Here is a 16,042-nt window from a genome sequence, read left to right on the forward strand (position 1 = left end):
TGTTGTTATTTTAGACATGGCCTGGGGTTTAACACAAATCAGCCCCCCCGTCCCCGTTCTCAGACTGTGTGGTGTATAACTGCAGATATCGCCTTCTCAGATCTCCACATGTAAGAACTAAGAACATAAGATATTGGAGCAGGAGTAGACCACACAGCCCCTCGAGCCTGCTCCACCATTCAATTAGATCATGACTGATCTTCTACCTCAACTCCACTTACCTGCCCGATCCCCATATCCCTTAATTCCCCTAGAGTCCAAAAATCTATCTATGTGGTGTAACAGCAAAAATAAATCCTGTTTCTCAGGCCACCCACTTGTGCTATAACTGCAAATTGTTTTGCGTGTGTGTTTTTTTCTCTAGATAGTCATTTTCTTTGAAGAATTAAAGAGGAGGTTTGAAAAAATTGGTGAGAATGTGCAATTCTCTGCTGCAAGCTATTGCTACATAGTATTTACAGCACGGAAACAGGCCATTTGGCTAAACTGATCTATGCCGGGGTTTATGTTGAGTCCATAATTTTTTAAAAAATCAGCAATTAGATAGTTGCTTTAAAAAGAGGCTTATTCAAAGTTACGGGGATTGAGCAGGATTGTGGGATTAGATTAGGTGGGTCATGTGGAGAATAAATATCAGTAGAGACTTAGTGGGCCTAATAGCCTGCTTCTATGCTGTAATATTCTATGGTTCTAACCATCGTTCCCTCACACCCCACGTGTGGTGTAACTGCATATAACCACCGGTCTCTCAGAAAACAAGTGTGGAAAAGATAGATTATATGAAGTATTCCTACCCAATTTTCAAGCAATAAAGTCTTTCCTACTACTTAGATGAAGATCTATCCAGGCTGAGATAATGGATAGAAAAATATTTCAGCCATTCTTTTGCTGTTAATACTTCAGAGAATTTAGTCAAACTCTGAATTATGAAATCATGGCTGGGATCTAAGATTATGAGCAGGCTTGACAGGGTAGATGCTGAGAGATTATTTCCCCTGGCTAGAGAGTCTAGAACTAGGGGGCATAGTCGCAGGATAAGGGGTCGGCCATTCAAGACTGAGATGAGGAGGAATTTCTTCATGCAGAGGGTTGTAAATCTTTGGAATTCTCTACCTCAGAGGGCTGTGGATGCTGAGTCATTGAGTATATTCAAGACTGAGATAGATAGATTTTTGGACTTTGGGGGAATCAAGGGATATGGGGATCAGGCAGGAAAGTGGAGTTGAAGTTGAAGGTCAGCCATGATCTGATTGAATGGTAGAGCAGGCTCGAGGGGCCGAATGGTCTACTCCTGCTCCTATTTCTTATGTTCTTATCTCTGACAGAACAGCATTTGTGTGATACAGTTTTTGAATTGAAACAGCCATCAGTGCCGTAGTGCTAAACCATTCTAAAAATTACACTGACGGCATGCAACCTTTTTGCCTGGGCAACATTTTTAAGAGAAAATGTTTTGAACCAGAATTTAACCACCAAAATCAAAGTGTGTGTTCCATGATATTACTGGAATGACGGTAAACAGGAATGATGCGCTGTTTTATTATAATTATGTCATGTAATGCAATGCCCAATACATTATTCTGTTGCTAAGGTGGAGCTGCGCTTATGCTAGTCTGTCACTTTAGAGTGAGAAATATTGATTGATATAAGTGAACACAAGAGGTCGCTCACGGTTTAAATTGTTGTTTGGTCAGGAAATTCGTTGGTCTCAGGTTGGGGCTCAGAAATAGCCAGCATTTTCAGATAGCTTTTGCATCTGTAACAAAATGTGATGTCTGGACTGTGATTGCTGACCATTCGGATATCTTTTTTATTACATCCACTAGTTGATGTCCCATGATCTTGCTCAAGTCAAGTTGGAGGTTTTATAAGAACAGGTGGTTCTTGGATTTATCTGCATTGGGAGTGGAAGTCCCAGAATATGGGAAAAGGAGTCCAAAAGGAATAGAGAGGGGGGGATTTGGAAGCAATGAAAGGGGCCATTGTCTGGCTGTATTGGGGGAGGGGGGGCAGGGTCTAACATCCTTGAGGGGGAGGAAGTGGAGGAGAATAGGACCTAAATGACCATTGGCCACTTTAGGACTATCATGTGCCTGCTCCACTGTGTTCCTGCCAGTCAGCATCCTCCCCAACCTGTCCACTACCCTTTTTGGGCCATCAGGCATGTCCACCCCCTACCCCCACTTCTTTTCCCCATGTCAGCCTGTTACGTTCCCACCTTAAACCACTTATTGCACCAATGCCGTGTTTTCCGAGTTATACGGGTTTTAATAAATAGAAATTCTCGTAAACAAACAAAAATCTTACAAAACACTCAAAAGTTCATCCTTGACACAGTTTCCAACTTTTCACACAAAAGAAACCTTTGATGCTCAAAAATGGTTTGTTGTATTCCTGAGGCAGACTGACTCCAAAATGAAGAGGGGGAGAGGCAAGCACTGAATGACAAGGGCAGGAACCCAATCATTCAAATTCATCTTCCAGCTCTGTTTAAATCACTTGGACAAACAAACTGAAATACAATTCAACTTTAAAAAAAAATCATTTGTGGGATGTGGGCGCCGCTGGAAAGGCCGGCATTTAGTGCCCATCCCAAGTTGGCCTGATTTTCATACAACTGAGTGGCTTGCTAGACATTGTAGAGTCAACCATATTGGCATGGGACTGGAGTTACATATAGGCCAGACTGGGTAAGGACAGCAGGCTTCCTTCTCTAAAGGCCATGAGCAAACCAGTTGGGTTTTTTACCACAATCCGATAGCTTCATGGTCACTTTTACTGATACCAGATTTTTAAAAAACTGAATTCACCAGCTGAACTCACCAGGGTTCCCAGCTCTGACTGTTACCCAGTTGGCGACTCTAAAGTAAGCGTTCGAGGATCAGATGGCAACCAGATCAGGCTCATTTCTGATGCCCTCCACAGTTGAATAATCTAACAATACTCGCTGCAGGTTCATGCATGAAGAAAGACCACTTGTGCGAGATTACCATGGGACTGTACCCGGCAGAGCCAGCAGTTTCAGGAGAGGAGAGGACAAGGGAAGCTCAAGCTCTAATGTTGAGTCAGAACCTCATGGAGGTACGTAAAGTATTAAATGGTGCAGCCATGATAACTGCAGAATATAACTACAAAGTAAGCCTTGAAAGTAGGATCAGAGGACAAATTTAAATCAGCGAAAAGTAAATTTAAGACAGACATAAATAAAAACATCTTTAAATCCAAGAGTGATCAATATTTGCAATAATCTGCCAGGCAGGATAGAAATGATAGAATGTAGTTAACTGCTGAGATAGGAAAATTAGGGTACTAGAGGGATAGGTTTCAAAGGGAGAGTTAGGGTAATAGAGGAACATGGTTCAACGGGAGAATAAGGGTACTAGAGGGATGGGCTTCAATGGACCAAACTGCCATTACTCATTCTTGACTTATGTTATGTTCTTAAATTGGGAAAATAGAACAAAAATAGTTAAACAAATACATTTTAAAAATATTATCTGAACTTTAGTGGGATCTATTATGGGAACAGTTTCAAATTATGCACTAAGAATTCAAAATCTGAGGATACTTATTTCTTAAAACTCAGTTGCCCGTATCCTAACTCGTACCAAGTCCCGTTCACCCATCACTCCTGTGCTCGCTGACCTACATTGGCTCCCAGTCCACCAATGCCTCGATTTTAAAATTTTCAAATCTCTCCATGGCCTTGCCCCTATCTCTGTAACCTCCTCCAGCCTTACAACCCTCCGAGATCTCTGCGCTCCTCCAATTCTGGCCTCTTGCATCTCCCCGATTTTTATCACTCCACCATTGGCGGCCGTGCCTTCAGCTGCCTAGGCTCTAAGCTCTGGAATACCCTCCCTAAACCTCTCCGCCTCTCTCTCCTCCTTTAAGGCGCTCCTTAAAACCTACCTCTGCGACCAAGCTTTCACCTGTCCTTATGTGGCTCGGTGTCAAATTTTGTTTGATAATCGCTCCTGTGAAGCGCCTTGGGACATTTTACCAAGTTAAAGGCACTATATAAATGCAAGTTGTTGTTAAGTTGCCAGCTGATGATTGGTGATTCATGAAAATGGACTTTGAAATGTCTTGTTGCAATGTTTCCTTATAATCATTACAGTTCCTGAGAACATCAAAAAGAAGAGACGGATATCAAGTGATGGTGCGTCAGATTTGCTTACCCTTTCCACTTGCCCCTCTTTGTGTTTTAGCTTGAAGACCTTCAGCTTGGGCAGAGAGATCTCTGCGTAGTTTTTCTCCTCAAAGCCTTCCAGCAAGACTCCGTGAAAAGCAAGCCTGCAAGTATTGGCATGGATGTCGGTGTCCAGCTTGGACCCTATCACAAGGCACAGTTTGGGGCATGTCACAGGTTTCTCAAACTCCAACAGGGCCCACTGTTGCCTGGGCACCCGGCCGCCCTCCGTTTGGCCATCGGCTTTATTTTTATCAGCGCTAGCGTCCTTGGCCCCCGATAGGTATTCTTCCTGATAAAGGTATTCTCTGTCAGAGACGAAACAATCGATTACAGGCTCGCTGTCAGAATCCTCAGGGGCGGGGCTGAAAAATGTCACCTTTCCCATGACCGTTTCGTGGCCCACTGTGATGTGGAACTTAGCCTTGGTGTGGACCGACCCTTTGAAATAAGGTATCTTCTTCACCGAGATAACGGCTGCATAAAGGGTGCGCAGGGACTCTGGGGCACAGACCAGGCCCCGCTCGAGCTGTTTGGGGTCAAACTGGGTGACACAGATCCCTACTCGGTCACCTTGGATGGCAGTGTTCACTGGCTTGCGAAACATCTGCATGGACTTGACCTTACGGGTGACCTGTGCAGAAGACAAAAAAAAAAATTAGTGCGTGAAAGAGTGACAGCGGATTAAAAAATGAGACAGAAACCCAGTGAAGTTAAATTCCTGAAGAAATATTATCGCAAAAACCTTAGGCCACTGGGGCACATCAATTATGCATGCTTATCCTCAGTGTGCTGAAACACAAAAGCCATTTACTTGCTCTGCTATGATTAATATTGTACAAACGCTGGATCCTTGGCTTCTGATAAAAAGATGACCCTTTTTAGAACTTGCATGTTATTACTCCAGGCTTTGAAATCAAATGCCACATCTCGCCTGCCTGCCGTATTGTAATACAGGATATGACAGTACAAGGAGATCTGTATTCGCAAACATGTGACGGCCAGAGCTAGACTGAGACAGAAGTATCTGCATTTATTGAAATGTGTTCCATTGGGTGATGACATTTTTAAAAAACAGCAAAATTGCTGCAGATTGTGAAGCTAAAAATGACAAAAATTAAAGATCCATATAAAACGAGAAAAGCATGGTCAAATCTATCTATATTTCACATACATTATCTTTGCTTCCTCCCCACAGGGCTGGGCTGTGGATCCACAAGTGCCGGCAGTCCTCTGCCAGCTCGTCTAGGTGGTTCTTCTTGTATGAGCCAAGTCAGTGAGGATTGACAGGATCACCACTGCCAAACATCCCAGTCTCACCTTGTGTTCGCAGACATGTCCTTCCCAGCAATGGTTACTGGATGGTAATCAGGAGCGGGAACCCTGGCCGATTTCCCCCTCTCTTTGGCTCAGAGCACTGAGGCTAACACTGGAGGTCCAATTGCTGCCCTGGGCAATACCACCAATCTCAGTATTGACCGAGAATTTGAAACTACAATTTTCTGATCTGCACACTGCCTTTACCACTGAGCCATCAGAGGAGCTATACTTAATACAAATTAATACATCTTCTGTCTATATTTTCTTGTAACCAATTCTGCTTTGAGGACATTAGGAACAAATCAAAGACCTGACCTTTTCTCTACTACCAACCGGCTCCTTCCCCCTTTGTCCCCACCTCTACCAACTACAAAGAGCTCATGGATTTCATTGTCTCCAAGATAGGGACCATCCATTCAGCTCCCTTTGCATCCCTCCATTCCTCCTGCCCGCCAAACCAAACCAAACCTCCACCGGTCCAATCCCCACTCTAGCCCTGAAGCCTCTACTTTCTCCCCATGCTATCTCAAAGCTCATCACATCCATGAGATTCACCTCCTGTCCCCTGGACCCCTTTCCCACGAAACACCTGATCACCCAACTTCCGTTCCATCCATATTAGCCAATACTGTCAATGGCTCCTTCTCCTCAGATACTGTACCCCTCCCTTTCAAAACCACAGTCAGCATTCCCCCACCTCAAAAAAAAAAAACACCCTCGATCCCTCAGTCCTCGCTAACTATGAACATACGAAAATGACAGCCAGGAAAAGGCCAACTGAACCATCTAGCCTGTCCGTATAGTTGTGATGCCTTGAGCACAGTAATCTCCTGGAAGAGGCAATAAATCAGATAAAAACACCGGCCAAATAGGGAAAGAAAAATCAGGAAAATTCCTCTCCGACTCCTTTAGGTGATTGAAACTAGTCCAGGAGGTCACATCGGCCCTGATTTACGTTACAAGATACCTACCTTTTGTAGGCGGTATATATAAAACACACACAAGTTGTTGTTGTAGCTGCCCCTATCATGGACCCCAGGCCTGCTGTCTCGGGCCACCCGCCTGCAGCCCCGCCAACTGTCCTATTCCTGACTGTTTTGGCCCACCCACACTCCCTTTGCCAATGCTCTCAACCTACAGGCCGTAGGCCACATCCCGCCTGCCTGCATCGCCTCTCATCCTTGCCATCACAGGCTTCACTCATCCGAGCCTTGGGCCACCGGTTTTGACTGCCCACCCCATTGCCGAGGCTTCTGCCCACGCGCAACCTCTTACCGCACCACTGTGGGCCTCACTCACATGACCTCCGACTGCAGCCCACACCTCTGCCATCCTTGACCTCTGGTTGCCCCACTTGCTGCTCGCACCCACTCCCACCTCAGACTGCCAACATATCTGCTGCTGCCTCTGCCATCTTTGGGCTACTTAACAGCACTAGTGTTTTGTAGAAATACACTACAGGCACTTAAAGTACTTTAAAGAAAGAAGTACCAAGGAAGAAGTTGCTGCCAAAGTCACAGTAAAAGAGGAGGTAGTTGAGATACTGTAGAGGCTAAAAATTGATAAAGAGGAAGTGCTAGAAAGGCTGGCTGTACTTAAAGTAGATAAGTCACCCGGTCCAGGTGGGATGCATTCTAGGTTGCTGAGGGAAGTAAGGGTGGAAATTGCAGAGGTGCTTGCCATAATCTTCCAAACATCCACAGATACGGGGGCGGTGCCAGAGGACTGGAGAATTGTAAGTGTTCCGCCCTTGTTCAAAAAAGGGTGTGAGGATAAACCCGGCAACTACAAGCCAGTCAGTTTAACCTCGGTGGTGGGGAAGCTGTTAAAAACAATAATCCGAGACAAAATTAATAGTCACTTGGACAAGTATGGACTAATAAAGGAAAGCCAGCACGGATTTGTGTTTAACTAACTTGATAGAGTTTTTGATGAGGTAACAGAGAGGGTAGATGAGGGCAATGCGGTTAATGTTGTGTATATGGGCTTTCAAAAAAGATGTTTGATAAAGTGCCACATAATAGGCTCGTCATCAAGACTGAAGCCCATGGAATAAAAGGGGCAGTGGCTGCATGGATATGAAATTGGCTAAGAGACAGGAAACAGAGTAGTGGTAAACGGTTGTTTTTCAGACCGGAGGGAGGTGTACAGTGATGTTCCCCAGGGGTCGGTACTAGGACCACTGCTTTTTTCGATATATATTGATGACTTGGACTTGGATGCACAGGGCACATTTTCAAAATTTGCAGATGTCACAAAACTTGGAAGTGTAGTAAACAGTGAGGAGGATAGTGATAGACTTCAAAAGGTCAGAGACAGGCTGATGGAATGGGTGGACACATGGCAGATGAAATTTAACACAGAGAAGTGCGAAGTGATATATTTTGGCAGGAAGAATGAGAGGCAATATAAACTAAATGGTACAATTCTAAAGGAGGTGCAGGAACAGAGAGACCTGGGGGTATATGTGTTCAAATTTTTGAAGGAGGCAGGGCAGGTTGAGAAAGCGGTTAAAAAAGCATACTGAATCCTGGGATTTATAAATAGAGGCAGAGAGATCAAAAGGAAGGAAGTTATGTTGAACCTTTATAAAACACAACTGGAGTATTGTGCCCAATTCTGGGCACCGCACTTGAGGAAAGATGTGAAGGCCTTAGAGAGGTGCTGAAAAGATTTACGAGAATGGTTCCAGGGATCAGGGACTTCAGTTATGTGGATAGACTGGAGAAGCTGAGGTTGTTCTCCTTAGAGCAGAGGAAGTTAACAGGAGATTTGATAGAAGTGTTCAAAATCATGAAGGGTTTAGATAAAGTAAACAAAGAGAAACTGTTCCCATTGGTGAAAGGGTTGAGAACCAGAGGATACAGATTTAAGGTGATTGGCAAAAGAACCAAAGGCGACATGGGGGAAAAAAAATTTACGCAGCGAGTAGTTATGATCTGGAATGTGCTGTCTGAATGGGTGGTGGAAGCAGATTCAATCATGGTTTTCAAAAAGGAATTGCATAAATACTTGAAGGTAAAAAATTTGCAGGGCTACAGGGAAAGAGCGGGAATGGGACTAACTGGATTGCTCTTACAAAGATCCGGCAAGAGCTCAATGGGTCGAATGGCCTCCTTCTGTGCTGTAACCATTCTATGATTCTATGAAAATGAAAGCCTGTTTTCTCGATCAGTACTGAGAAGCAGGCTTTTCCTTGTCCTTGGAGAAGGAGAGAGAAATTGGGACAGACGGGAGAGGGAGCAGTAGGAAGAGGGAGAACAGGAAAAGAAGTGAGACTTGGGAACACAGGAATAGGAGGAGGCCATTCAGCCCTTCTAGCCCGTTCTGCCATTCAATTAGATCATGGCTGATCTGTATCTTAACTCCACTTACCCGCCTTTTCTCTGTATCCCTTAATACCGTTACCCAACAGAAATCCATCGATCTCAGTCTTGAAAGTTTTAATCGACCCATCATCTGCAGCATTTTGGTGTTGGGGGGGGGGGGGGGGGGCGGGGGAGGAGGAAAGAGAAGAGTTCCAGATTTCCACTACCCTTTGTGTGAAAAAGTGCTTCCTGATTTCGCTCCTAAATGGTCTAGTTCTAATTTTAAGATTACACCTCCTTGTCCTGGATTCCCCCAACAGAGGAAATAGTTTCTATGTGTCTTACCCTATTGATTCCCTTTGTCAGTGAAAGCGATGGGAAGCAGGGTAGAGAGGGAAAACACTTTGATGTGAACACAGGGACAGGAAAGCTAGGCTCATTGGGACAGCGTGTGACTAAAGATGGCGCAACAAGTAGGGAAGAGGACGGACGAGAAGGTTGATAGAGACATGATGAGAGGCAAGGATAATGGTACAAGGCAGAGTGGAGAGTGCAAGAGGTAGTGAGGCATGGGTAAGGAGGGCAGTCTATATGAGTAATATTTGTGGAGAATGGTGGGGGTGACAAGCCAGAGCAGTTAACTGACATGGAAATGGCATAGCAACAATTGTTGTGCTGAAGAGTACGATACAGGAGAATGGTTCGGCCAACTGTAGATACATTGCAACAACTTTACCTCCCTACATCAGTGACCCACCACCTCTCACATGAAGAGAGAGAAGAAAAAAGGCAAAATCATTAGACAACACAGAGAGAAGCAGAACAACAGTGAGAGAGAAAAGGCCAACACAAATACAAGAGAGGCAGGTAAGAGAAAGCCTCTTGACTCACCATGAGCAGTGTTTCAGAAGATCCACTAGTAAAATATTTTCTTAAGTCGCACGGTCTATCGACCAGATGAATATTTGAAGATAAGGTGGGGCCTCAACCAGAGCATTCCACTAATAGCTATTCTCAAAATTCAACCAGATTGACCGAAAGGTTTCATTTTCACTCAATGAAAGCCTTATAGGCCGTGCAAAACAAACTGCCATCATATATATGGTGCTTTTTTTGCCACTGTGCCAGTTTCAGGCCAGTGGCGTTACACCGGTCTGCCGCTGCCAATCTCCCCCGGTACATTTACACCCAGCTACTTTCTCTGTCAGACCCTAGAAAAAAAAGAGATAATGGCCTGTTTTTGTACTGTAAATGCAATGTAATACTGTCATAGAATGAGACAGCAGAGAAGGAGGCATTTGGCCCATCGTGCCTGCGCCGATAACTACTGTTACCACGTAATATTGTGTAAGCATGGAATAAAAGGATTAACCTCTTGTCGGATACTCTCAGATCGGATACTCTCAGATCCAGCGGGAGCTGGGCATCGCACAGTGTGCTCTGTTAGCTAGACTTGCTCGTGCACGGTTAGGTTTTAACATTTTTTTGCCCACAAAGTTGCTGGAAGTGCGAGCTGATAATGGGGCATCTGGGACCTTGGTGAACAACGGGACAAACAGGGTATTTCCTTAACTAATGAGATTAAGGATTGAGAAATAAACAGATGGAAAGAAAGATTGGATTAAGAGAGAGAGAAAAAGAGACGGCAAGGAAAAGTAACAAAAATGTAAAAATTTAAAATTTAACATTTTTAAAATCTCCTAAAACAATTCACATACCCGAAGGAATGATAATTCCATACTTATAATTGTCTACTTTCTGGGCAAGAGATGTTGGTTGACAGTCATTAGCAATTATCATATCATCAAAAGGGTACTTACACTGTTAATTACTAGACTTAACTCTCTGTGGCAAGTTTAATGGACAATGCAGCAACTTCATGAAAATCACAGGGAGGTCCAGCGCGAGATGCCGTTTTCGCGAAGCTAATGGCGGAGCGGCGCAAATCGGCCAGCAACTTGTGGCGATTCGCAATTCACGGGGTATCTCTTCCTCGCCACAAGTTGCTGGCTGACCTGCGTGTTAATAACGGCGCGCACCCTTCATACCCCGTTATTTTTTCAGTAAAATCTGGCCCGTTATATATAATGATGGTATGAGGTATTGTTTTCATCACTCCTGTACAAGTTCTACTGCAGAGCACTGCAGTGCTTATAAAATACTAGGGAATGAGAATTGAAGACATTAACAAAGAGAAGCTTTATGGAAATCCTTACAATAGGGGTTTGGGGTCTGGAGAAAATAAGAGTACAAAGAGGAATACTATAAAATCTAAAATGGCTTCCCTACTTCTTAGGATAAAGAGTGAGCCAGGTGCAACCAAAATCATGACGTTAAACGTAAAAATAAACGTTCGAAACATACTGCCAGATTTTGTAGCTAAAACGTGTGGTCGTTTAGGATTACCAGCAGTGCAAGAAAATATAGGCACAACAGAATAGGAAAGAAGGATAGAAGAAGGAGAATGGTGGGAGGAAAGGAAGAAAGAGGAGGGAAGGAGAAAGAGGGAAGGAGAAAGAAGGAAGGGAAGAAAGGAAGAATGAAGAGAGATTAAGCGTGAGATGCCGAAGGGAGAGGAAAGGGAGAGAGGAAAGGAAGAAACAAGAGACGAAAGAAAGAAATGGAGGATGAAAGAGGGAAGGAAGAAAGGATAAAAACGTAAGAGGAAGAAAGAGAAAGAAGACAAAGAAATGACATAGCACATCATCACATTACTGTAACAACTCTCAGCCTTTCTGCAATGAATTACTTTTAGAACGCAGTGACTGCTGTTATGCAGGAAAACGTAATGTTCGATGCCTTTTTAATGAGCATTATAAGGTAACATTGGAGGTGCGGCCACAACTGGAGTATTGTGTCCAGTTCTGGGCACCGCACTTTAGGAAAGATGTGAAGGCCTTCGAGAGGGTGCAGAAGAGATTTACTCGAATGATTCCAAGGATGAAGGACTTCAGTTACGTGGATAGACTGGAGAAGCTGGGGTTGTTCTCCTTGGAACAGAGACGATTGCGAGGAGATTTGATAGAGGTATTCAAAATCATGAATGGTCTAGTCAGAATAGATGGAGAGAAACTGTTCCCATTGGCAGAAGGGTCAAGAACCAGAGGACATAGATTTAAGGTGATTGGCAAAGGAACCAAAGGTGACATGAGGAAAATCCTTTTTACACAGCGAGTGGTTAGGATCTGGAATGCACTGCCCGAGATGGTGGTGGAGGCAGATTCAATCGTGGCCTTCAAAAGGGAACTGGATAAGTACTTGAAAGGAAAAAATTGCAGGGTTACGGGGATAGGGCGGGGGAGTGAGACTAGTTGGATTGCTCTTGCATAGAGCCGGCACAGACTCAATGGGCCAAATAGCCTCCTTCCATGCTGTAACCTTTCTATGATTCTATGAAAAATACAGAATTCGGTAAATAATTATTTTGATACTAAAATGCTACGGTCACTCTAGAAATGTTAACATAAACCCTGTGACAGCACAAAATCCAGTATGACTTTAGGACTTGAAGTGGCTTCTGAGTATTGGTACACAAATATCTACCTCAGCAATCTGCCAGGATGCAATTTTACACATTAAAATAGCGTGTGGCACATTTATAGGATTCACAAATTAGAAATAAACCTCCAAGGGAGTCCAGGTTTCCTTGGTAAGGAATTAACGGATCTGTTCCTCTTTTTCCTGACTTTGTGAGTGCAGGAGAGGTCAGGTCACAACCTGTCAGTGTTTAGGGGTCACAAGCATTGAGTCATTCAGCAAAAACAAAAATCAATTTGAAGATTACATATAGGTGGGTAAATGCAGTTATGTTCTTCAATATGTGGGAAAGCTAATTAATGGGGTTAGCAATCATGTGTGCACATTTTTTAAAAATTTACTTGAAGTTTGAGAAGTGGATAATGAGTAATTTCAGAATTACATCCCGGCCCACTCCACATACTCTGAGGAGACAGGTACTGATCTGTTCGGTATATGCTGCACATATTTCCCAAGGAGACCTCAATGGTTTTTGAACTTGGTTAACATGTATCATAGTACAGCACAGGAGGAGGCCATTCGGCCCATCATGCCAGTGCCGGCTCTGCGAAAGAGCTATCCAATTAGTCCCATTCCCCTGCTGTTTGTCCATAGCCCTGTAAATCCTTTCCCTTCAAGTATTTATCCAATTCCCTTTTGAGAGTCACTACTGAATCTGCTTCCACCGCCCTTTCAGACAGTGCATTCCAGATCATAACAACTCGCTGCGTAAAAAATGTCTTCTCGTGTCACCTCTATTTCTTTTGCCAATCACCTTAAATCTGTGTCCTCTGGTTAACGACCCTTCTGCCACTGGAAACAGTTTCTCCTTATTTACTCTCTCAAAACCCTTCATGATTTTGAACACCCCTATCAAATCTCCCCTTAACCTTCTCTAAGGCCTTGACAACCTTCCTAAAGTGCGGTGCCCAGAATTGAACACAAAACTCCAGCTGAGGCCTAACCAGTGTTTTATAAAGGTTTAGCATAACTTCCTTGCTTTTGTACGCTATGCCTCTATTAATTAATGATGTGGAGATGCCGGTGATGGACTGGGGTTGACAATTGTAAACAATTTTACAACACCAAGTTATAGTCCAACAAATTTATTTTAAATTTCACAAGCTTTCGGAGGCTTCCTCCTTCCTCAGGTGAATGTTGTGGAAATGAAATCTTCGAATCCTACGCATTTATAAATCACAGAACAATGCCTGGTGATTACTGCCCGTTGCCAAGGCAATCACAGTGAGCAGACAGAGAGGTGTCACCTACAAGGCCACCGAATATACAAACCCGCCCAAAAAGAGAGAGAGGCAGAGACATAGAGACATCCGGAAGGAAGACAGCAAATGACCAATTATATTAAAAACAGATAACATTTGTTCGCTGGTGGGGTTACGTGTAGCGTGACATGAACCCAAGATCCCGGTTGAGGCCGTCCTCATGGGTGCGGAACTTGGCTATCAATTTCTGCTCCACGATTTTGCGTTGTTGTGTGTCTTCTGAGGAGGTCTACGCGATTTTCTACGCGTACGCCACAGCGAAAAATCGCGTAGACCTCCTCAGAAGACAAACACGGGACGCAACCAACAGAGTACCCTTCGTCGTCCAGTACTTCCCCGGAGCGGAGAAACTACGCCATGTTCTCCGCAGCCTTCAACATGTCATCAATGATGACGAACACCTCGCTATGGCCATCCCCACACCTCCACTACTCGCCTTTAAACAGCCACCCAACCTCAAACAAACCATCGTTCGCAGCAAATTACCCAGCTTTCAGGAGAACAGCGTCCACGACACCACACAACCCTGCCACGGTAACCTCTGCAAGACATGCCAGATCATCGACACTGATACCACCATCACACGAGAGGACACCACCCACCAGGTGCACGGTTCATACTCCTGTGACTCGGCCAACGTTGTCTACCTCATACGTTGCAGGAAAGGATGCCCCAGAGCATGGTACATTGGCGAGACCATGCAGACGCTGCGACAACGGATGAACGGACACCGCGCAACAATCGCCAGAGAGGAGGGTTCCCTCCCAGTCGGGGAACACTTCAGCAGTCAAGGACATTCAGCCACCGACCTTCGGGTAAGCATACTCCAAGGCGGCCTTCGAGACACACGACAACGCAAAATCGTCGAGCAGAAATTGATAGCCAAGTTCCGCACCCATGAGGACGGCCTCAACCGGGATCTTGGGTTCATGTCACGCTACACGTAACCCCACCAGCAAACAAATGTTATCTGTTTTTAATATAACGGGTCATTTGCTGTCTTCCTTCCGGATGTCTCTGCCTCTCTCTCTTTTTTTTGGGGGGGGGTTTGTATATTCGGTGGCCTTGTAGGTGACACCTCTCTGTCTGCTCACTGTGATTGCCTTGGCAACGGGCAGTAATCACCAGGCATTGTTCTGTGATTTATAAATGCGTAGGATTCAAAGATTTCATTTCCACAGCATTCACCTGAGGAAGGAGGAAGCCTCCGAAAGCTTGTGAAATTTAAAATAAATTTGTTGGACTATAACTTGGTGTTGTAAAATTGTTTACAATCTATTAATTAAAGCCAAGGATCCCGTATGCTTTGTGAAGCACTAATTTAGGCAATTGACCAACTTTTGTTGAGGGCCACAACCCCAACTGGTGTCCTCTTCTGGGGCCAATCCTAAGATGGCTCCAACACGTTGCACCAGAGGGAAGGGGCAGGGGCCTGCACCTGCGACTGTCCAGGGTAGCTGCCTGTAGATTTTTGTTGGGTAAGGGTATTAAGGGTTACGGAACCAAGGCGGGTAGATGGAGTTAAGATACAGATCAGCCATGATCTAATTGAATGGTGGAACTGGCTCGACGGGCTGAATGGTCTCCTCCTGTTCCTATGATTTCAAATGTGTTATCCTAGAGACCAGGTTTTTTGCAATAGGAAAGGCGGGGGGGGGGGGGTGGTGGAGGGGAAGAAGAGGGGGAATAATAAAGCACTGTAGGACAGATGGGTCCTTCGTGACCTGACCTATCCTGTATGTGGAAGGTCAGAGGAAGGAGGGATAGATCTCTTAATGCCTCACTAAGGAAACCTGCACCCACTCAGACGCTTGTTTTCAATCTGAGAATGTTTTAAATGCTCTGCCTGGTTAATACTTTAATTTGTAAAATTGAACCCAGACAAAGTGCTATAATCCTCCAGGTGGGCAATATTGGAGCATGGAGACTCCACACTGGGCTTCTGCAGTCACCCTCTTCACTTTAATCTCATTTAGAGCCAAGGTAGCACTGCGGTACCAAAATAACGGCATCATCTTACAGCTCAGCAGATTGTGAATGAAGACTTAGGAATACGCAAGTCGGCTGAAGGCTATAGATGAAGCGTAAATGGGCTACAAATTGGCCCCAGGACTGTACTACAAACGCACTATATTAGCAGAAAATTAAAAGTTTGAATTTCATGGTGACAGTGGTCAAAATTTTTAAAAAATAATCACAATTTTCAAATCAGACAGTTGTAATGACACGCAGGCATCAAGATCTTATCCAAGCTGAAGGGGCATCAATTTAGCGATTAGGATTCTGGTTTTCAGAATACCATTTTCTCTTTCAACAGCCATGCAGCAGTTCCCTTCAACAGACCTCAATCCCGACAAATAGGAAGGGCAAGTCAGACTCATTCTGCCCTTGAGGAGATTGCACAGTTGTCCAGCGACCAACTC

At 44.5% G+C, this 16,042-nt stretch overlaps 1 protein-coding gene across 3 annotated transcripts in view; it reads right to left on the reverse strand.

Moving 5' to 3' along the window:
• Positions 1-16,042, reverse strand: part of eefsec (eukaryotic elongation factor, selenocysteine-tRNA-specific) — a 279,639-nt gene that overhangs the window by 145,751 nt on the left and 117,846 nt on the right. For all 3 annotated transcript variants that reach the window (XM_067998386.1, XM_067998388.1, XM_067998387.1), the window contains exon 5: positions 4,182-4,826. In XM_067998386.1, coding sequence (XP_067854487.1) covers positions 4,182-4,826 — 645 coding nt within the window. The remainder of the gene's footprint in view (positions 1-4,181; positions 4,827-16,042) is intronic.

This window comes from Heptranchias perlo, chromosome 17 (genome assembly GCF_035084215.1).
Source record: "Heptranchias perlo isolate sHepPer1 chromosome 17, sHepPer1.hap1, whole genome shotgun sequence".
Taxonomy (NCBI): domain Eukaryota; kingdom Metazoa; phylum Chordata; class Chondrichthyes; order Hexanchiformes; family Hexanchidae; genus Heptranchias; species Heptranchias perlo.